The sequence below is a fragment of the Astatotilapia calliptera genome, chromosome 7 (genome assembly GCF_964374335.1).
Source record: "Astatotilapia calliptera chromosome 7, fAstCal68.1, whole genome shotgun sequence".
In the NCBI taxonomy this organism is placed as follows: Eukaryota; Metazoa; Chordata; class Actinopteri; order Cichliformes; family Cichlidae; genus Astatotilapia; species Astatotilapia calliptera.
In genome coordinates this window covers 14807278-14830878 of record NC_137428.1, presented here as the reverse complement: position 1 = coordinate 14830878, position 23601 = coordinate 14807278, and the positions used below count along the sequence as shown (strand labels likewise).

General features: G+C 38.0%; 3 protein-coding genes across 4 annotated transcripts in view; 2 read left to right on the top strand and 1 right to left on the bottom strand.

Moving 5' to 3' along the window:
• The first annotated feature begins 1191 nt into the window (after positions 1–1191).
• LOC113027265 (proteinase-activated receptor 3-like) lies at positions 1192–4565 on the top strand. The gene is made up of 2 exons (XM_026176884.2): positions 1192–2490; positions 2887–4565. The coding sequence occupies exons 1-2, from the start codon at positions 2427–2429 to the stop codon at positions 3966–3968; spliced, it is 1146 nt and encodes a 381-aa protein (XP_026032669.1). The 5' UTR covers positions 1192–2426; the 3' UTR covers positions 3969–4565.
• A 4481-nt stretch (positions 4566–9046) lies between these two features.
• LOC113025428 (proteinase-activated receptor 3-like) lies at positions 9047–12025 on the top strand. Its single transcript, XM_026173147.2, has 2 exons — positions 9047–9517; positions 10013–12025. The coding sequence occupies exons 1-2, from the start codon at positions 9451–9453 to the stop codon at positions 11077–11079; spliced, it is 1134 nt and encodes a 377-aa protein (XP_026028932.1). The 5' UTR covers positions 9047–9450; the 3' UTR covers positions 11080–12025.
• Positions 12026–12348: 323 nt separating this feature from the next.
• Positions 12349–23601, bottom strand: part of LOC113025427 (synaptic vesicle glycoprotein 2C-like) — a 69641-nt gene continuing 58388 nt past the window's right edge. For both annotated transcript variants that reach the window (XM_026173145.2, XM_026173144.2), the window contains exons 10-13: positions 23427–23560; positions 19254–19457; positions 18939–19098; positions 12349–17670 (exon numbers count right to left, since the gene is read on the bottom strand). In XM_026173145.2, the coding sequence (XP_026028930.2) occupies positions 17487–17670; positions 18939–19098; positions 19254–19457; positions 23427–23560 (682 nt within the window). In that variant the 3' untranslated portion in view covers positions 12349–17486. The remainder of the gene's footprint in view (positions 17671–18938; positions 19099–19253; positions 19458–23426; positions 23561–23601) is intronic.

Below are 23601 nucleotides of genomic sequence, written 5' to 3'. Positions count from 1 at the left end.
ATTTGGGGGTATCTGTACTTTACTTGAGTACTTCTTTTTCTCAAATTTTTTTCATGTTTACCCCCTACATGTTAACACAAATATCTGTACTTTCTACTCCTTACATTTTAAAAATGGGCTTGGTACTTCAGCTTCAACCCTTAAAGGGATGTAAGCCATCCTCATACAAGAATGCTACAGTACACAATGTGAAAACATTCCTACATGGATTACAGTCAGTTACTGCCTTTTCCCATTCTGACAACTCTGTCTGCCAAATATACAGCATAGCCCTACATATAACATACACATGTATGTTTATACTTAATTAACCAGCATCACTACATCCTTAAAAAATGCAAGGTTTTCTTATAACACTAGTTAAAGAAAACTAAATAAATTACAGTACGACCATTCTGGGAGTTTCAACATCCTGGCCATTCATCCATCCATTTTCTTCTTCTTATCCATGGGCCAAATTGTGGGAAGAGCAGCCTAAGCTTAACAGCCCAGACTTCCATCTCCTTCACTCCTTCCCCCTTCTTTACCTCATATGCGGGAACACTAACACGTTCCCAGCATGATGTAAGCTTATAACCAGCTGTTATTGTTATAGCTGTCAGCTGTGTAGAGGATGAGATAATCCATTATATAAAATTTCAAGCACCTAAGCAATATTCTGTCCCTAGTGTCAAGTACAGAGGACTCCATTTCCTTTTATAAGTTGGAATGAGTGAAGAAGCAGCCAGCGCCCAAAGAAACTCTGGAGAACTATCAATTAAGATAATTTTAAAATATTTACAAGGTAGTCTGGCTATTGGAAGAAATATGTTAAGAAAGAGCTTGAATCCTCTACACAGCACTGTAATATGTGTTTATTGTAACGTTATGTGGTTTGATTCACTGCAATGGCCAATTTGTAAAAAGTACTTTTCATGAAAATCGTTGAAGGTAAATTAAGAATAAGACCATGAACAACTGGTAACACCAGGTCATGTATAGATAAACTTTATCATGAAATTCCTTTGCATAAATATAATATGTCATGATTATTAGTTTGCTGTAAATAAATCTTTTGTCCTTTTTTGTTTTGTCATATCAGATAAATGTGTCATATCTGACATATTATGGGCTCCAGCCCCCTGTAGCTCAAATTCTAATTCAAATTCAAATTCAAATTTTATTTGTCACGTACACAGTCATACACAGTACGATATGTAGTGAAATGCTTGGACAACTGCTCGTGACCTAAAGAGAACAAAAAAGGAAAAGGCTATGAATAAGATAGGAAATAAATATGAAAAATTAAAAAGGGTAAATTTAACTAGGAAGGAATAAAATATAAATTAAGGTTAAAAATGAAATAACTGTACAACACAAATTAGAATGAAGGGTAAATTTAACTGGGAAGAATAAGATAAAGATAAATATATAAATTAAAGTTGAAAATAAAACTGTACAACAAAATACACAATACACAATATAGAACTATATAAGAATGTATGAAGAAATATAAATATAAATAAATATATACACAATAACAGCAGCTGTACAAGTATTAACCGGAAATGAAGAATATAGTGACCAGTGTTGTGCAAAACCAAAGTCCAGAAAGTCCAGTGTGTGTGTAAGAACCATATGTGTGGGTCAGTACTGTGTGGTGGTGTGATTGAGAGACCGTATCGCCTGCGGGAAGAAGCTCCTCCTCAGTCTCTCTGTGTTGGTCTTCAGGGAGCGGAATCGCTTTCCTGACCTCAACAGAGAGAACAGTCTGTTGTTGGGATGGCTGAGGTCCTTCACGATCTTCCTGGCCTTGGTCCAGCACCGCCTGCTGTAGATTGAGTGCAGGTCAGGGAGCTCGGAGCGGATGGTGCGCTCAGCTGACCGCACAACCCTCTGTAGAGCTCGTCTGTCCTGCATGGTGCTGTTCCCGAACCAGGTTAAGATGTTTCCCGCCAGGATGCTCTCTATGGTGCACGAGTAAAAGTTCCTGAGCACCTTGGAGGGCAGTTGGAAGTCTCTCAAGCGTCTGAGGTGGTAGAGACGCTGTCGGGCCTTTTTCACCACGGTGTTGATGTGACAGGACCATGACAGCTCTGACAAGGATGAGCGAAAGAGGATGGATGGATACTTTCAAGTCACACATTTCTTTCAGATATCTCTGACTGTTACTGAAACGTATGTTAAGCACAGCTCTTATCATATGGAAGGAACAAGTTAATGTTTTGGCTTCCTGATATTGGTCTCAGTTTGAGATATTTTGAGTAAAAGGATGTTGATATCATCTCTGCAGTTTGAGATATTTTGAGTAAAAGGATGTTGATATCACCTCTGCATGTTGTGAGTCTGAAGACTGGCATTGCATTGCTGAAACAATTGCACGACTGGAAGGAATGTGTAGAAATGTAGATTTGTACATTTCTATTTGAGGGAGAGAGGAACAAAATATGGGGAAGATACTTGTTTTACTTGTTTTTGCTCTCTGCATAAGCGGTACACAGCTGAAAAAAGGTAAGAGAATTTTATAAAAATTTAAGAGCAGATTTAAGTGTTTTTTCATGGAAATTGACAGTTAATCTGATAATTAAACTGCCACAGTTTCATTATTCAGATAAAAACACATGATTTTGCCATTGAATGGTTTATTATAGAATGGTTTTGAATAGTTAGCCAAACATTGCCTTGTGCAGCTCCGTCAGTTTGAAAACTTCCCGTATTTTCTGTCATGCATATTCATCTTTGATTTTTCAAGCGCAGAAAAAACAAGCGTGGCACTGAAAACGGTTTTCTATTAACAAAATATATCAGTACATATGTTGGTACAAATATATTTGAAAATCATTTATATTTTGAATGTAACTTTCATTTTTGTATTGTTTTTTTGGTTTTTGTTTTTGTTTTTTGCAGGACAAAAGACACGGAGGGAGCAGAAAAACAGCTTTGAGGTTGTTTTTCCCATGCTCAGAACATTTAAAGGGGCCCCAGTCATTAACATCCAGCCCTTCGTAAATGGGACTCAGGCTTCCTTTCTAACTTATTCCCCTCCAGCTCTGAACTTGCTCAACAATAGCACAGTGCGGTACCTCGGTGGTTCTCTGAGCACCCGAGTCATTCCCATTATTTACATGTTGGTGGTTACAGTTGGGATTCCAGCCAACGTCAGTATCTTGTGTTTGCTAGTGACTAAAATCCGAAAGGTGTCTTCTGCCATCCTCTACTGCAGCCTGGCTGTCTCCGACCTCTTCCTCCTCCTCTCCCTCTTCTTTAAGGCTCACTACCATTTCCATGGAAACCACTGGGTTCTCGGAGAGACTGCTTGTCGAGTTGTTACGGCATGTTTCTACGGCAATCTCTACTGCTCGGCTACGGCGCTGGCTTGCATCAGCATCAAGCGCTACCTTGCTGTGGTGTACCCGTTCCTGTACAAAAGTATGCCCAAAAGAATGTGCGCTGCCTGGGTGAGCCTGGCTCTGTGGGGGGTGTTTGGTGTCGCCATCATCCCAGAGCTCATCATCCAGCAGAGCTACTGGCTCCCTCAGCTCAACCGCACAACCTGCCATGATGTGTTGCCCCTGGATCACAGCTCTCACATGTTTCTGCTCTACTATCACCTGATTCTTATTGTCTTTTTTCTTGTGGTGCCTCTGGTTGTTATAGCTGTGTGTTTTGCCCGAATCATCAACAAGCTCACAAGGTCACATTTTGACTGGGTGACGTACATCAAAGCAAGCACACTGGTGTTTAGTATCTTCCTGGTGTGCTTTGTCCCCCCTGGAGTCCTACACTTTGTCCATTATGTCCAACTGTTTGTGGATGGAACAGAAACTTTGTATGTGTACTTTAATGTGGCAGTGTGTTTGTGCTATGTCCATACCTGTCTGGATCCCTTCCTTTTCCTTTTCATGTCCAAGGCTGCACAGTCTAGGTTTCATTTTAAAACTTTCAAGAGAAAGACACTGAGCAGTGTCTTGTTAACAAGTAACACGTAGACTAAGGGTTAGCAATAAGTAATTATGACTTTTTATTTTTGTAGCCAATCATGAGGAAAATGATTCTCCTTGGTTGCTATCCAAAGAGAAATCAAAAATACCTATTCTATTCATTTAAAACTTGCAGTTTACCTGAACCTGATTTTATCTTTGTTTAGTTTATGTGTGTGAGACACATATACAATTGGATGTTAAAAAAGAAAGCACTAACAGGCCAATTTATTAAGAACAGCTTACTAGTACTGAAATTGACACCATTTTGCCTCCAGAACGCCTTTAATTCTTCATGTAATATGTTCTGCAAGGTGCTGAAAACATTCCTCAACAATTTTGCCTATATTGACATGAAAGCATTATGCCGTTGCTACAGATTTCTCAGCAGCACATCCATGATGCATGATGTGATTAGCCAAGAAGTTATCTATTGCTATTAAAAACTATCACAAATCAATCAATCAATCAATTGATTGATTGATTGATCACAAATCAATCAACATGAGTGACCTAAATCTTGCTAAGAGTAAACCTAACTTGATAATATACTTGTTTTGTTGCATAAATAATAAAGAAAATATCTGAAACGTTTATTCCAGAAAAGAGTTTTTGTGGCATTTTCTTCTTTTCCCTCCACATTCTAAAGCTATGAAATCACAATGACATGAAGGGTTAGCTGCAATGTTGATCCTGGATGAACATTATTAGGATGGAATGCCACTGTGTGAAAACATGTGAACTGTAGTCTCAGTTGTACACACAATAAACACTGCTGTGTGATTAGATGTTAAGATAACACACTTATTTTGCAGGCAAAAATCAGCACACTTAAATTTCCTCTTGCTTACTTTGGCTCTATAACTAGCACATGATGTTTATTTTCTGAGTCTATAATACTAAAGGCCTTCCTGATGAACACTTCTGATGTCGCATTGAGGCTCATAGTTTAAAATTTGTACATTAAATTATGTGAAAAAGCATAATCTTTCTACATGTTGGTCTATAAATTGTGTTTAGGAGAAAAGGTTGTGGGAGTCACAAAAGCTGTTTGGGGGAACAAAAGTATAACAGCTGAAAAGGAGCAGCTCTACACCTTTAAACTAAACCTGGAGAGGAAAAGATTAAATGATGACCAAGGATTACTGAAGCAGGTCAGTAATCCTGACTGTGGTGTACCTGGGTCGTAGTACAGAAATCCTATTCCCAGCTCTTAGTATGCTGACGATACAAATAAATTGTTGTTTAACCTACAGTATTATATTCTAGAAATCACACCTTTGTTGTGGGTGTCCTGTGAGGACAATGTACATATAAAAAAAATCAGAAAAACAGGTCTACATCTTGAATTTTCAAAAAGTGTATTACAATACTAATAGAAAAATCCGATGAATTAAAAGGCTGGGTATTACATGCTGTCAACATGCATGGGGGCAATAAATATATGAATGAAAAATGAAAATGAAAGCTGCAAAACAGCTCAGGCAAGCTTATTATTATTAGGTAATATTATATTATTAATAATGAAATCGTAATATTATATTATATTATATTATATTATATTATATTATATAAAATTACTTATATTATTAAGTAATTTCCATATTTGTTAATCTGAAAGTGCTGTGAGCGTGCACCTGATCAACATGCCTGTTTTATTAGACTAGACATGATCATATTATTATTATTATTATTATTATTATTATTATTATTATTATTATTATTATTAACTTTTTTTTTTCAAACTCCATCTTCTCTGCATCACAAATGTCGACCGAGGTGGTTAGCAAGACGAAATTGTCATGATGCTAAATCACTAAAGCTCATTTAATTAATTGCTAACAACTGATGCCATAACTGTGAAAGCTGAGCTGGCCTCTCAGCTAGCCCAGCTTTGTTAACAGGACACGGACACGCCCTCAGAGAAAGAGAAGACTGCACTTTATTATGAGATGAAATAAGCGCAGCTTTCAACAGCAATAATCAATTGTGGCCACAAGTCAGCAATAATGTAAAAGATGACGACAGCGGGGTCTGAGATTAAAGGAGAGAGAGATCCCTTCATGTGAAGAAGGATAGCCTCCTGTGACAGACTGAATGTACTATCAAGCGAAAGCCAATCAGAGTGCTCCCTGCTGGCACGAGGAGACTACTAGTGGAAAGGGATCATGGTGGAAAGACTGTAGAGCAGGGATAGGCAACTCCAGGCCTCAAGTGCCGGTGTCCTCCAGGTTTTAGATCGCACCCTGGGTTAACACACCTGAATCAAATGATTAGTTCATTACCAGGCCTCTGGAGAACTTCAAGAAATGCTGAGGAGTCATTTAGCCCTTTAAATCAGCTGTGATGGATCATGGACACATCTAAAACCTCCAGGACACCGGCACTCGAGGCCCTACCCCTACTGTAGAGCTAAAGTGTTAGTTGGGGGGGGTTCATAAATTTTGTCCAGAATGTGTGCGTGCAGACAATCAGTAAATAAATTCATACTGTTTTCGTGATAGCATAGTTTGGTGCAACTTTCCACGTGGTCACTGTTGTTTATATTTGCGTCATCGGACAGTTTACTACTTTGTCTGCTGAGGTTTGAACAACCTCATATGAGTTGCACCGTTTGGTGAATACTTTGTGACTTTATTGTTGGTTCACTGTGTAGACATATAGAACTTTCTATATGTTAGTACATATAAATAGTATGTTTATTTTAAGTATTAATTTCTGGCGTTATGTTTGAGAAATAAGCAGTCAGAAAAATAAAATCATGTCCAAATAGACGTTACATTGCAGGTTTATACAGAAAATATTTATCTGTTTATTATTAGGTCATTTATTCCTTGTTACAGAACCACGCCCCTCTACATAGAAACAACAGCACAAGTAATTTATTTTTTATACTTAATTTCAGTAAGCTGCATTGTAACCAATGCCCCCTGGTGGCTACATTTTTTTATTTATCATTCACCAAATATATTCTTTAAATCTACTGCGGTACTTTAGTACGTCTAAAATTTAAGTTTAATTATAATGGCATTTTATAGATATTACCATGATTTTTTTGGCCACAAACAAATTTCTGATGTTGTCATATCCGTCTTACTTAAAAAATGAGTAGTCTGAGGGTTTGTGTGAACAAAGTGACTTAAAATCAAGTCATACTAATACACAACTATATTTTTATAACAAATCTAAAGGACTTTAAATAATTGGTTAATCAAATTATTAGTCTTTGAAATTATTCCTTTTAACAGCCCAATACGAGTAGGTGGGCATGTATTGTGTAGCTTCATGTTTACCATTCTCTTCATTATTTGAGCCTTCAAGGGTGCTGTTATGATTTGGCGCAAATACATGAAGGTTATAAATTCTTTGTTAGTTCTTTTCTGGAAGTTTTAAAGTTAAACTTTTTGTCATTAGAAAATAGAAACAGAAAGTAACACAATGCGACGACACAGGAAAGATGCAGTTATTTTAGGCATACCACTTGCACCACTTTTAAGAAAAGAAGGCGGGGAATCATGCTTAGTATGACTATGAAAAAAGCGATTTCTGCCTACGTCACCACTGTTCGTGGTAGACAAAATGGGTGATATTTAACTGGTCGCAAATGACTTGTAATGACTTGAGGAAGTATTCCTCTTCTGTCCCCTCACGGCCACTTGTGCCTCATGACACTCATGACACATGCATTTAGGTCCTTGGGGGTGGGCATGGTGTCCAGAGGGGGGGGTCTGTTCATTCAGCATCACCACTGGTGCTGGTGCCCACTTCTCAATTTTAAAACAGCCTGTAGACATCGAGGGTCACAGACACACACTATGTTGGTCGGCTGCTGCTTCTAAAAATATCTTGTGTTATTAGTACTGTGTGCTTTTCAGTAACAGTTATTATTTATTCTTTACTATTATTTATGCATATGTCGGTTGTCTCCCTTTCTGTCTCTATCCCTCTTCTTCTCCTCTATTTTTCTCTCCCTCTCCTTCTGTTAAATTCCTTCCCAACTTCTCTTTCTTCTTTTTTCCCATCCCCTAGTGTTGTCTGTTGTAACTATAATAATTCAAAATAAAAAAATCCTAATAAAATTCTAATAAACTATGACTATCAAGTGGAACATTATGCAAAATATCATAATGATCCACTTGGGAAAGTAAATCTGTTGGGCCTTTTTTGGCCTTCAGATAACAATTCTGACTGACACACTGCCGGACAGGAGAAGAGGAAAAAAATGTAAAGAAATGTCTGTGAAGGTTCTCAGTCATCCAGGTCATCGTAGTCAAAGGAGCTTGCAAAGAAAAGCGTTTGGACTTCTTTAAGTTACTTGAAGACGTTTCACCTCTCATCCGAGAAGCTTCTTCAGTTCTAATGTAAAGAAATGTAATTAGTGGAGGATGGTCTCCGACTTTCACTGAAACATAGATTAAACATAACCTGTTAGTCCTCCTCAAGGTTGAAAAGAACATTCTAAAGTTTCCATTAAGTTGACTACAGTGGAGAACATTTGGTTGTCTCAGTTTGAGTCATCTGTGACATTTGGAGTTTGACGTCACAACAGGAAGTTGAGGTCACTGCTGGGGCACAACAGACCCTGATACTGATGTTACTTCTTCCCTCTGATAAAAATATACGCCGAAAACAAGGCCCGGGTCACATCTGTGATCAGCTGGATGTCTACAATAATAAATTATTCTTTGATAAAAGCAGAGAAAATACTCCAACAATCCTTCCACCAGCATGTGTCCTGATCTGTCTTACCCTGATCACTTTCAAGCATATTAAGTTTCCTGTAAATGTAAAAGTGAAATGTAAATAACATGTCAAAAACACAGAACTTAAACTGCAGTAACAGAAACCTTCTTAAAGGTTTCTGAACCAAAATGAGTAATGTTTTTAGTAAGCGTACCTGTACACAAATAGCTGCAGAAAAGGAAGGGAAGACAAAGCTGCTCGTGTTGAGGCAGGCTTATCATCTTCACACAGGCATTTCCTTGACTCACCAGTTTTTCCTTTTTCTGTGTGTTACCTCTCTTCATAGCTCCAAACTTAGGCATCATATAACTTGCAGCACTAGGAGAACTGTGTGAAAATGTATATCTGAACATTTCTATTTAAGACAGTGAAAATGATACACAATACACACGGGAAAAACTGCGCAGAAAGTTCTGAGTAAAGTACTGAGATATCAGGTAAAAAGTGGGTCAGTATTTGTTTTGGCAAAGATACAGCAACAATAAAATAGTTTTCAGACAAGACAGAGTAGGGAAGTGAAAACCATTGTCCTTCATATTCAAAACGAAAGCAAAGATATTTTGTTTTGATACTGTGTTGGGTGAACGTGTGATTTTTTTTTTTTCTTACAAGGGTCGGCTTTCAAGTTCCTCCCACAGAGCTAACTGAACGAAGCAGACTGGGGTGACAGGGAAAAGCAGTGATAACAAACAAAGAAGAGGCTTGCTAGTGACTCTTAAGCTGGGAGCCGATCAACAAGAAGAAAAATATGGGGAAACTACTCCTGGTTTTCTTCGTTTTTGTCCTCTGTATAAGCAGTACACAGCAGAAAAAAGGTAGGAGAAGCTTGTCAAAATTCAACAACAGCTTTAAGTAACAGTTTCATGGACTTGAGAGATAATCTAAAACATCTGGCGGTGTTGCTGAGGGTTGAATGACTGTTTGGTAAAAACTGGCTGAAACAGGATTTGAAGCAGATTCATGACCCTGAATTATTTATTATACATATATATACTTTGAATAGTTAATATTTCAATATCTTGACATCATATTCTCCAGCTATTTCAGTGAGAGGATTTTTTTTGTGTTTTCTGAGTTTCCTAATCATTATTTGTTCGTGGAATTTAAGTTAGATGAAAGTGTTTTGAGAGCATTTGGCTACAGATGAAACTAAATATCTAAATACCTAGCACATTGTATAGATACTTTGAACCAGTATATTTGAAATCTATGTTGGTACAAATATATTTGAAATTCATTTACATTTTGAATGACCTGCAGTAACTTTCATTTTTGTATTGTTTTTTGGTTTTGTTTTTTGTTTTTTGCAGGACAAAAGACATGGAGGGAGCAGAAAAACAGCTCTGAGGTTGTTTTTCCCATGCCCAGAACATTTAAAGGGGCCCCAGTCATTAACAATCAGCCCTGTGTAAATGGGACTCAGGCTTCCTTTCTAAATTATTCCCCTCCAGCTCTGAACTTGCTCAACAACAGCACAGTGCGGTACCTCGGTGGTTCTCTGAGCACCCGAGTCATTCCCATTATTTACATGTTGGTGGTTACAGTTGGGATTCCAGCCAACGTCAGTATCTTGTGTTTGCTAGTGACTAAAATCCGAAAGGTGTCTTCTGCCATCCTCTACTGCAGCCTGGCTGTCTCCGACCTCTTCCTCCTCCTCTCCCTCTTCTTTAAGGCTCACTACCATTTCCATGGAAACCACTGGGTTCTCGGAGAGACTGCTTGTCGAGTTGTTACGGCATGTTTCTACGGCAATCTCTACTGCTCGGCCATGACGCTGGCTTGCATCAGCATCAAGCGCTACCTTGCTGTGGTGTACCCATTCCTGTACAAAAGTATGCCCAAGAGAATGTGCGCTGCCTGGGTGAGCCTGGCTCTGTGGGGGGTGTTTGGTGTTGCCATCATCCCAGAGCTCATCGTCCAGCAGAGCTACTGGCTCCCTCAGCTCAACCGCACAACCTGCCATGATGTGTTGCCCCTGGATCACAGCTCTCACATGTTTCTACTCTACTATCACCTGATTCTTATCATCTTATTTCTTATGGTTCCACTTGTGGTTACAATTGTGTGTTTTGCCCGAATCATCAACGAGTTAACAAGATCACACTTTGACTGGAGAATGTACATCAAGGCCAGCTCACTGGTGTTTAGTATCTTTCTGGTGTGCTTTGTACCCTCTGGAGTCCTACACTTTGTCCATTATGTCCAACTGTTTGTGAATGGAACGGAAACCCTGTATATGTACTTTAATGTGGCAGTGTGTTTGTGCTGTGTCCATGCCTGTCTGGATCCTTTCCTTTTTCTTCTCATGTCCAAATCTGCAAGCTCCAGGCTTTACTTCATGTCTTTCAAAGGCAAGACGCTGAGCATATCTTTCTAATAGAAACCTGTTTAACAGTGTTAAAAAGTAAGTGATCATATTTCTTATTTTTGTGGATGATAATGAGAGAAATGTTCTCCTTGGCAGGAATCCAAAGAGAGATCAAAAGCACATGATTTTTCATTTAAAACTATAAATGGATTTCATCATTGTTGTATTAACCTTATTCTATGAGTCATAATTGTTGTTTTATTATAAAAGTTCTGTTTTTGTGACACCCACACACAAAACGTAACTCCTATATTTAAAAACTAGAAAACAATAAGAAACTTGAAAGTGTAAAAGAAAAAAGAAAAGAAATGTATACGTACATAATACATTTTCCTGTTTAATGACAGTAGTGGCAGCAAGATTTACAGCATGTAGGGTCATTTTATGCTTACTGTAATTCACAAGTTATTTGAAAAGATGCAGTGCAATGATACATAAAATATGAGTTTTAGTGTCTGCCATTTGGTTGCTATTATAATAGTATTTTAGTAAAGCTACTGTAATCGGCATAAACAATTCATTAGAGTAAAATGCATCTACGGTTCATGTTCCCTGAATTTCATTTTTCTCTCTACAGTGTTTACAGTAATTTCCCTACTATCCTCTGTTGTGTAACTACCCTGAAGATTTGAACTGGAAGTTAATGTCATGATGGGCTTTAGCTAAAACATAGCTGCGTGTTTTTATGTCAATTTTTATATGTATATAGTATATGGATGTACATAGAAGATGAAAGGATGTATATTATTTTTTAAATTAAATAATAAATATAATTAATAAATGTGTCAAGTAAGAATACTATACATCTATACTTAAAAAAAAGATTTCATAACCTTTTTGAACTTTTACAGTAGTATATAACTATATTCTATACATTTCTGTATCTCCGGCTTTCCTGTGAACTTTTCAAAGATATCATCAGTTATTAAACTACTCTACTTCTCTCTGCTCTCTACCACTGACTTGGTATTTCCTAACCAGCCTTTGACAGGATGTAGAGTAAAGTGACACTGAGGAGTGGAAAAGTCTACTGTCCGTCCGTCACGTCACACTGGGGTAGTAAAAAAAGAAAGCACTATGTTAAAATTTTGTCTATGACTCACTTCTGGCTGTAATTGACATTAATGATAAGACAGTTTACTGAGATTAATCTTTATTCTTTATTAAAGATTCTTTGACTGTGTATTTGAATAAGGGCAGGCAGAGAGAGTTGCATGTTTTGGTAAATTTAGTATGAATGGCACCATCTGCTGGTAAAAATGAAAGTTCAACAGCTGCTCAAATGAAACTCTTTATTCAATATGTAGATACCAGAGGAATCCACCTTTACACTGTATTCACTAGAGCTTTTTATCAGCCTTATCAAAATAAATCATGTCAAGGTCAGATTTTTATCTTTACACACACACCTGCACATGTAGTTTGACAGCAGAGCTTTTCAAATCTGAAAGTCTCAATGGTGGCACTTTAATTCCTGCTCCAGTGACAATAATGACTAATCTAACTCGAAATCACCCGAAAAACAGATCTGACAACCCCTGCTGGAGGTCAGTTTGTAGTAAATACAATCATCTCATCACTAGCATGCCCCTTCACAATGACGCAGAAGAACAATTCAGTTTAAGGAACACCTGTCCACAACAAACCTGACAACACACGAGAATGATACATTCACCTTTAACCCGGGAATCACATCTGTTAACCTCCACAGAGGAACAGCAAAGACACCAAAATGGCATATAGCACACAAAACAGAGGGACTTAACAAACATGCAGGGTTTCAGTCTGGAAACTGTGATGTACAGTATAACAAGTTGGTTCAGCACAAGTGGAAGAGCGAAGGAGAAGCCACAAGGCAAGGCCGAGGACAGACAGAGATCAAACACAGGAAAGCAGATTCATATCTTGAAACAGCTGCAGTCCATTTATATTGGTAGAAAAAGGAAATAATTGGTCAATAATAGGTCCTTTACTACCAAAACTAAGATATATGTGAGAAACATAATATAACATTCAATAACAGTATCACCAAAGCTGACAAAAATTATGAAATTCCAATGATTTTTTGTATGATGGAACTAATGCAGAACAAACTACAAGTTTATGTTTTACAAATGACCTAATGTGTGTTAACATCAACTCATTAGCACTAAAGCAGGAGGTTGTTCAAGCATATAAGTCACAAAAAATAATGTTCTACAAATAACTTTTTTATTTATTTTATTAGATATCCCTCTCTGAGGTCACTGTAGTTTTGTTTGTGGTGCTCACAGTGCTGAAAAGTGTGATTTGTAAACATTTCCAAATATATAACATGTGTTTCCTTTGCAAATTAGGAAAGAAATACTGTTGAATCCGACTTCCATGGATTATTCAAAAATAACTAGCATTTCAGGATAAACTTTACTGTTGACTCCCCCCAGGGCTTGATTTTGGGATGACCAAAGGTGAACCAAAGTAAGGCCCAAAGTTGGTCCATTTTGGATCAAAGTGACTTCTTTGGTCCAGACTGAAATATCTCATTGTTCATGTTCCCCAGAGGATATATCCTACTTAATAAAGCAGTTCATTAATTTTTCTCCATATCTTTAATTAGCTAGATGGTTATTTTTGTCTTTTATGACATTCACCTCCAAAAGACACCATCCTTGTCTGCACTGCACTACAAAATATTTATGCTAGCACAGGAAACGCACATGCTAGCTTAGCCAGCATGATAGTGCAAGGCTGCAAAGGCTAAAGAGCCTTTAAAATCTTAAATAAGTGAGCATCACAAACAAATTGAATTTGCAATCTTACCATGTTTTTGTTTTTTTGTTTTGTTTTCTTGTTTTTTTAGAATTTGAGTGACTTGGCCTTTTACACATGGCTTTTAGTTTCAATTCATGATATAAATCAAAATGTAAAAACCTCAGTTCCTTGGTTTAAGAAAAAAATTTGAAAAAAATATCTGTCCACATAGTGTTAGTCTAGATATACATGCAATAAACTTACAGTCGTAGTCAAAAAGTTCTATATAGTCATCACAGGCATCAGTGTCATCTTGTGGGCTTTTAATGAGTTCTCTGAACTGTCCTTTTTTTTCCAGGATGTAATAATTGTGCAGCATACAATTCTTTAGTCCTTTAAAACACAAAGATTGGGCGCACAAGTTTGAATTTGTTTTGGATATTTGGTCAAATGTTTTTTAGCAAGTTATACCTCGACTAGAGGCCTTTGTTAGCCATGAACAAGCTTCTGTGGTTAAGAAATAAGTTAGAATGTTCAGGAAGTCTGAAATCAAAACTGCTGGAACACTAGCATCACTGTCCACATTGAAGCCAGTTTTATATCACCATGGCCTGAGAGGTTGTGGACCAAGAAAGAAAACCCCTGAACCAAAACTGACACCTTCAAGCTTGAAAGTTTTATGGTCAGATGAGACAAAGACTGAGCTGTTTTGCCACAATGACAAGAGGTATGTTTGGAGCAGTAAACATGAGGCTTTCAAACCTAAGAACACTGTACCAAATGGCAAGCATGGTGGTGGCATCATAATCCTCAGGGGTGGTTTTACTGCCAGTGTACTGATAGAGTGTGCGGTGGATGAAATAATAAAAAAGAGAGATTACCTCAAAATTCTTCAACTACAGCTGAGATCAATAGCTAGGTGGTTAAAACTGGGGGACAACTAGGTGTTCCAACAACATAATGACCCCAAACACACATCAGAGCTGGTTTTGGAACAGTTTAAGCTTGCTAACATTATTCTTCTGAAATGGCCTTCCCAACTAACCAATTTAGATGAACCCTGACACTTCTGCTAAGAACAGTGGTCAAATGTCCAACTAGAATTATGCCAGAAGCTTGTTGATGGTTACTAAAGTGGTTGATTGAGTTACAAATTGTTAACAGTCATTTAACCAATTTCAGGGGTGTATATAAATCTGTGTGGATTTGACAATAAAATAAATTCACCTCGTGTAGCCAATTCTTATTTTTAAAGTAAATAAAGATGTGTGCGGTACAATCATTCCAACCTGAAAAAAGAACCATTCAAAGAAATCATTAAAAGCCCAAATTCACCATGATATTCGTGGCCATGACGAGTGTATGCAACCTTCTGATCACAGCTGTACATACAGAGAGAGAGAGAGAAATACACACACACAGGTGTGCTCACTGCAGTATCAAGAGATAGGAATGAAAAAAGCAAGATAGAGCAGCAAAGCTTCCAGCAAGGTTTGGAAGGAGAGGTGGGCTTGACGGTAAGAGAGGCACAACATCTGAGAAAGGCCTTTGAGTTTCAGGCGGAGCAGCAGCAAGGCAGGAACAGAGTGAAAAGACAGACAAAGTGACACTATGAAGAAACCAGGACAATGAGACCGATAGAGAGGGGGAAAAGACTCTAAACATAATTTGATACCAACAGAAGTTTCCTACAGTATAAATTCTTTTTGGCAGATGAAATTAAAAGAAAGAGCAAAGCCCTTCATGGTGAACTAAACAATACCAACATGAGAGATGCAGAGAGGAAGCATTCAGACAAAAGGATTCCAGGCCCAAAAAAGTCTCTTACTGTAAAAAGCAGAAAATGTAAACTTCTTTTCACTTTAGAAATGTAGCTGCTGAAGTTGCCAGTTTGGACTAAACTACTATGTATATCATTATTGATTTTTATGGCCTTGTCATTTTTGCAAATTGCAGCAAAAGGCTTAAGTATCATCAACCTATTTTATCAATGGAGTGAAAATTGTAGGAGCAAAGTTCAAACACAGTAAATCGCCACCCAAAAAACAGAAAAGCACATTGGTAAAGCAATGAATGAGACATAAATTAATAAATAAATAATAAAACAGCCTGTCTAATTATAAACACTTAATAAATAATTTTTAAGCAAGCCAACATTGCCAACTTTCAAGTTTTGACTCAAAACAATACCTCTTTCCCCATCCTGGTGCTATATGTTGATCACAAATTTGCTTTAGGTTTATTTATGAAATTTAATGATTTTATAATGAACACTGAAGATCCTAACCATGTCCAATGATAACTGTACCTTATACCATTAAAAGTGTTTTCATTGTTACTGGTCATAGTTACTGTAATGACTATAGCATGAGATATGAGCAAATAATATCCCAAGGGGCCAATAAATAAATGGGGACTATTCTGGAGGCTTACATAAATAAGCTGAACTCAGTTATGCTCACAATTTAATTTTATATCTTTATAAACTCAACCCTTTACAAGAGGGTAACAGCTCCTATATGTAGTTAAGTCACGCATTGATACATGAAAAAGATTACTGCTACAGAAAGCAACTGTGGACAATATCTACAATAAATAAACAAATAAAAATAAAAACTTTAGAAAACAGATGAGACTTGTACACACAGTAAATTAAAAATGTCCTAATGGCTATAATAGAGAAGGCTAAACAAGTAATTAAACTGCAGCATGAAAACTGTGACTGTGTGTGACATTACCTGTCTGGAAAAAAGTAGAGGATAATATGCTGACAGATCTTTATCACTTGTGTGTCATGTTCATGAATGTTCATGCTCATATGGATCCTTCGGTTATATAACATTTACAAATTTAAGCAAAAAGTCAGTGGGAAGACTCCTATAAACAGCTGAAAGCAATAAACTGAACTCAATAAACTGAACTCCTGTGCTCAGCATTTTGTGCAGTCATTGTGCATGAAAGGTCTTCAGTTATTTTGGACTGTGTGTCCTTTTGCTGACTAAGGGCAAGCAAATTATTGACCAGCATGAGCCACACAAGGTAGAGCCTCAAAGCAAGTGTCTCATGCCAAAACCTTGACAGTTGGCAAACCTGAGCTGCTGCTGGTGGCTTCAAATGCACATGTAAACAAAAACGTCACACATTTCCTTTAATCAGCATACAACTGATTGGAACTCGGAAGGGGAAGGTTGCTAGAAACCCAAGCCTTTTGCAGCTTTGGCACATGCATTTGTGGGCTGCATGTGTGAAACCGCCCACTGTAGTGCTGAGCTGCAATGAGCTGCTGTTATAAAGACTTTAATCACCGCTGATAAATTTAGCTTGCTTCTGAAAAGCTTTTTTTTCCTCCAAATTCCTGCAAGAATGCCAATAGCTCTGGTAAAAAGCCACTGGCATAACATTTGATATTCTAAATGAAGCTCCTCTGTACACCTACTGCTCTGCAAAACTGCATTTCATTATCCTAATTTACCAGGTATTTCTCTCAGAAATAACAGAATAATAAAACTCATCATGAATCTGAGTTTGTGAACATATTCCGCATATCTTATGGAAAAAAAGTAAATAAAAAACAAACTGCAAAGCGCATTTCAAAAATATTTTAACAAATCACTTTCTGTAAATATGTTGCTATTCAGTAAACTGAGAAAATACCTGGTAAACAACATACTGTTCTGTGGTGAGGTTTACATGAGGACATTGGCACGTGTGTCTGGCAGTCGGAGCCCCACTAGCCCGCCGCCAACCAACACGGATGATGCCAGCAGAATGGGAATGGCCTTGGTGATGCCAACCAGAGAGCCAAAGATCAGGTTGCCCAGCACCGCTGCCAGCTTACACATAGCATTACAGAAGCCAAATCCTGTGCCCCTACAGACAAAGAGGAGAAGAGGGTTACAAATGTACAGTAAGTATGTCTCATTTGTTTCTTAACAACGTGAAACACCATGTTTTCTTAAAAATGCTGCTGCAAATATCCCAAATGTGCAGAAATTTAATTTCTATTCAGTTCTTGCTGTAGTCAAGGGCACCAGAAGAACTTTTGATTACTAATACAAAATCAAATCTCCTGATTGCCACCAGTTTAGAGAGCCAGAAAAAGCTGTAGATAATACAGAAGCCTTGGCATGTTTTTTACTATAGTTCATAATAAAAACTGACATGAGCCCTGAAACACAGTTTCTGATGCAATTTCTGCACCGGGTGTTTTATATGCCTTTGCTGTGTCTAACGTCTTGACCTCCAAATATGGTCTATGCAGCTTGATGTGGCTTCTATGAAAAGCATGGCTATTTCAAGGGATGGAAAGTTGAGAGACACTTCTGACACACATCATGGTGCATCTCATAGATTTGCAAGTTTCGTCTTGAGTATGGGCTCTCCATTTAGGCTCACATTAGTTGGTTTTTTGCAGTGACGGGAAATAATAACTCCCTTCTGATATCTTCAACCTAAAGTAATGAACCTGTTTTGAAAATTTAAGTAGTAAAAAGTAGAGGTATTTACTGTATGTTAAACTGTAGGGAGTACAAATGATAAGTTGTCAGAAAAATAAATGCTCAAATAAGGGTGCCTGAAAATTCAACTTAGTACAAATTACAAAGTATTTGTACTTCTTTATGTCCAACCTGTGTCTAGAATTAAACAGTCGACTGTCGTGACAAAAAAAAAAAAAACTTCCAGTACTGTGAAGTGACATTACAGTCTGTGAATGGGTCAGACTTTGGCTGTGAATGTCCTCAGTGTTTCACTAATAAAAGGTTTGAGGTTGCTACTTATCAAAGTAAATTTGAAATTATTTAACACTCCCAAAACTTCCCAACTTTGAAGCAGTGCTATAGCACAGCACTGCTTAGTTTTATTCAAAGATCAAAGCAAAACTTCCAAGCATGAGGAAAAACTCGATTTTTTGTTTTGTTGTTGTAATGTTTCTTGGCCTTAGGCCTCTGCAAGACTAGTTCTTGAAAAGTCTTGAAAAACAAGAAATAATAAAGACGTGTTCTTCTTTATCTTTCTTTCATATGGGGGAACTGACAAGACAAAATTTTGCACAAATATTCGTTTGCTCAGTGATAAAGCACAGAGCCACACTATTTCCTGTATTCTAAGTTAGTATATGCAGTAAGTGCACCACTCACCTCCTGTCTGTTGGGTATAGTTCAGTGGTGACCACATCCAGGGAGTTCCAGGCGGAGATACTGAGGCCGTTGTAGAGACAGAGCATGAAGATCATCATTGACTCGCTGGTGCCAAACCAAAGGAAGAAGCAGCTGATGCCTGATAGCACCATGGAACCTCCTGCAGAGCACAGCATGAGCTTTACATCTTAAACTTGAAATAACTTCATTCACGTCACTAGAGGTCACTGCAGGCACAAAAGCCAACTGCACATGACACTAGAACAACAAGGGGAAAAATTGCTATTCATATCCCACATCGAAAGGAAATCCTACCTAACATGCTTAGGCGTCCTATTTTGTCCATGAGGAGAGCAGAGACAATGTTTCCAGGAAGCACAGCCAACGTTCCCAGGAAGTTGACAAAATAGACCCAGTAGGCACTGTAATCGTCATCAAATGTCATCTGACAGCCTGTCTTGTTGTGGTGAAAAGAGCTGTTGATCACCCTTGAATTTGTCAACTTGGTGTCATCAATATCTGTAAATGTAGAAGATAAAAAGAAAGGTTTTACATGTTGACCCGGGATTAAAAGTTTGTATCTGACTGTCACCTTCTACTACCACTTGCTATTAACTCGAACAGTGGCAGACAAGACATTATGCATTGTAACATGGAAACCAACACCTAAGAGTATGTTCAAAAGCACAAAAGCACAAAAAAAACACAAAGTGTTTTCTTTGTTATATCGAGACAAGAATGAGCTTTAATCTCAAATCTGATCATGACTCTTGGGCTCAAAACTACATAAAATACAACTAATTGAAAAAAGTGAACAATGTATATCCTAAGACCAGATGCAAGACGTGAAGAAGCAGACAGATAAATGTTAACATGGAGCTGACAAAAAGGGTAAACATAAAAATGACCCAAGAACAGAAGATTATGAGTGTAACAAACAAGACATGATTCATTAATATGTTAGCTATTTGTTAGATTCAGATGTATTGATAGGCACATTTGATCAAAGCCATTCTTACTCCAGTCATGCCAGTTTAAACTAACTAGCAGAGGTGTGGACTCGAGTCACATGACTTGGACTCGAGTCAGACTCGAGTCATTAATTTTATGACTTTAGACTTGACTTGAAAAAATGTTCTAAGACTTGTGACTTGACTTGGACTTTTACACCAATGACTTGGGACTTGAATTGGACTTGAACCGGTTTACTTGAAAAGACTTGATATTTTACCCAAAATATAAAATTTAACATGCATATTATATAGACATTGAAAATGTGACGTCATTCACGGGTAGAACCGCAAAGGATTCTGGGAACTCGTGGCAAGCGGTAGTAGCGCACGCAGGCTTTCAATTGAAATCAGTCACACAGCGATAAAAAGAAACACAAAAATGTCAAGAAGCCGTTGTATTATTAACTGCAATAGCCGGTCGCATAACAGCCACGGGAAGCCGACGGGTAAAGAGATCGGTTGTTATCGGATTACGTCGTTGAAGAGAAATTGTTCAAGCCATGTTTCCGAAGTAAGAAAGACGCGACGGATGGCCTGGATTGCAGCCATTCAAAGATCAAATATAACGTCCCAGAACACTCCAGCTCACAGGTTAGTCTGCTCCAAGCATTTACACGAAGGTCAGTATTTTTTAGTAGTTAATACGTCATTTTCATAACATAATTAGTGATATAGGTTACAAGCAAGTCTGGCGCTGAACAGAAATTGTCGCGCTATGCTCCTTTATTTATTGTGCATAAATAGTGAATTGTCCTGACACAATATTGCGTTTCGCTTCTGTTATTATGGTACATTGACAAAAACATATACTTTTATTCACAGGATAAAACAGGTTTTTTGTATCACCAATTGCCCAGTACGATTACAGCATACAATATTGTTGTCACTGCTACATTTCTGTGATGGGTACCAGAAATTATTTCCACTACTAATTAATTACCGTTGAGCTCAAAGGTCCTATTAATAAACGGTTAAGGAATGTGTATTTATGATGACGATTTGTGAGACTGGTAAACTTATGATACGTACGATGGTCTTTCGTTCTACACGGTGCATTTCAAGGTCCTGCACCCATCTGTCGGTAAACTGTACCTGGGCTTGTTGCAGTGACCTGAAGTTACTAAACTTCATGAGTGTGTGCACTCAATCCAAGAACCGTATGATTATAAATATGCATATAAATATGCTACGATGAGATAGCTGACTTCATCTAACTAGCAAATGTTGTCCAGGCTACGTTGGTGATGCAGTTTTTTTTAAATGTGTATGATATTTTTGTCATGCGATTTTAAAGCCGGTCCTACAACCGCATCCAAGAATAACATGCGGCTTATCTCAGAACTGTCGATGAAAATTATTCTTGGAGCTAGGTTTAATTGAGCTGCATTTTAAAGAGGTGCAATTTCACAATTTGTGTATATTTTCTAAGTTCACTATTTTGTCATGTGTTGAGAAAAACACAGATTTTAAAATTACATGGTCTAATATTTACATTTAGCATATAACTGCAACATTATTTTTTCGTTTTTTTTTTTAAAGACTCGAAAGGACTTGAAATTCAAAGTTTCAGACTTGTGACTTGACTCGGACTTTTACACCAGTGACTTGAGACTCGACTCTGACTTGCCTGACATTACTTGAGACTTGACTTGAGACTTGAGGATAAAGACTTGAGACTTACTTGAGACTTGCAAAACAATGACTTGGTCCCACCTCTGCTAACTAGCTCCTTACTGTAGCATGTTTTGCCTGCTAGCTGAGAAAAGTATAATTTGGGATTTGCCTGGTTTATGTGGCTAACAGTTAATTTGCCTGTCATTGCTAATGTAATTTGCTAATTGCAAATTTTTGAATTCCATGATGTGTTTATAAGTTGCTAAATAACTGCTAGCTTCTTCCTGTCTGAACAACCCTTTACATACAGTCCTCTAAAAAGCTAACAGCACTTAGCTTGATGGCTATGATGCTATGCATCATTAGAATACTGACTGCCTAAAAAGTTTGCTTGGACAGGATAGGAAATGACACCACAGTCCATTTAACATTACTACAGAGAGCCAAAGTACTGCAGTACTACCAGAGTTAATGATAATAATAATAATGGATTGGATTTATATAGCGCTTTTCTAGGCACCCAAAGCGCTTTACAATACCACTATTCATTCACTCTCACATTCATACACTGGTGGAGGCAGCTACAGTTGCAGCCACAGCTGCCCTGGGGCAGACTGACAGAAGCGAGGCTGCCATATCGCGCCATCGGCCCCTCTGGCCAACACCAGTAGGCAAGTAGGGTAAAGTGTCTTGCCCAAGGACACAACGACCAGGACAGAGAGCCCGGGGATCGAACCGGCGACCTTCCGGTTACAGATGCGATTCCCAACCCCCTGAGCCACGGTCAGGGGTTTGTCTTCTCTGCAGGATAAAGGACTAAAGACTAAAAGACAGACAACAGCACAAATATAAACAACTACGATGCTGGTTCATGCTGTTTGAGTAAAATATCCATTGTGTGGCAGTTCTCTGGACAGAAACGCTTTGTTGATGCCAGAGGAGAGTGGCTAGACGATCTCAAGGTGACAGGAAGGGGGGAGTAACTCAAATAATCACTCGTTAAATCCAAGGTATGCAGAAGAGCATCTCTCAAACACACAATATGTGAAATTCTGCTCTCTAGAGACACATTTCCAATTGCAAAAAGATTTCACATCTCATGGAGCATTACTGGCAAACCCGACATGCCCATGCTGTTGCTATATTCAGCGCTTTCCTGAGTGCTGAAGGGGACTGATTTTCTACCATGTGCTCCCTCAAGGTCTGATTCAGCTCCAATTCTCTCAGACCATTTAAAACACCTCTCCTGCCTTTGCCTTTTGGTTCAACTTGTTTCTTTGTCGGCCTTAAAATAACTGGATTACACTTTCATAACTTAGATTTATTAACAGTACAGTTTGACACTTTTGGTGCTGCTGCAATTTTAAATTTGTTCCTGAAAAAGAAAACAGTAATCAGCAAGACCGCCTTAGTAAAGAAAAATCCACATACACAGAGAAATATTTCTAAATAACTGTCTGACTGAACAATCACATAAGAAAATGTATCTCTGCAGGAGTCATCATGTGGTTACAAACTGCCATTTTCAGTCCTCCCAAGCACAGCTTGGCCCACTTTTTTGTTGTTAAATAAAGTCACAGTTAGTTCAGAGAGGCAATCTGTGCAGGGGGCACAGAGGTTAAGCAGTAATTTAGAGGCATAAAGCAGAGGTATAAAATGCTCAAAACCATTCTTTCTTCTCTGAGCAAGAAGTTTGGATCCATAATGAACTGCCAGACAGAGGCGGGGAGCCTGAGTGAGACTTATGTATAAGGCAACAAGAGCCTAATAGGATTTTCTGGGTTGGAGAGAAGTGCCTTTGTTCTGGAAAGGCAGAAGAGAAGTGCCCTGAATAAGTGTGCATTTTACAGATGTGGTTTACCTGTGTTGTAAAAGAAGGAGTCTACAAAGGTACAGTTCCTGAAAAGGGATCCTACTGAGGAGACATCTTCAAAGTAGCAGTTGAGAAAAGATGAGTCGATGAACGTGACTGCCTTAAATCTCATACTGATGAACCTAAAAAATAAAAATAAAAATAGGAAGTGGACAAGGATGGA

What these genes read in the sequence shown, in the direction of transcription:
- LOC113027265 (XM_026176884.2), top strand. Translation starts at nt 2,427, where the DNA reads ATGGGGAAGATACTTGTTTTACTTGTTTTTGCTCTCTGCATAAGCGGT. An exon ending in CGGTACACAGCTGAAAAAAG is followed by an intron (nt 2,491 to 2,886) that starts GTAAGAGAATTT and finishes TGTTTTTTGCAG; the next exon opens with GACAAAAGACACGGAGGGAG.
- LOC113025428 (XM_026173147.2), top strand. Translation starts at nt 9,451, where the DNA reads ATGGGGAAACTACTCCTGGTTTTCTTCGTTTTTGTCCTCTGTATAAGC. An exon ending in CAGTACACAGCAGAAAAAAG is followed by an intron (nt 9,518 to 10,012) that starts GTAGGAGAAGCT and finishes TGTTTTTTGCAG; the next exon opens with GACAAAAGACATGGAGGGAG.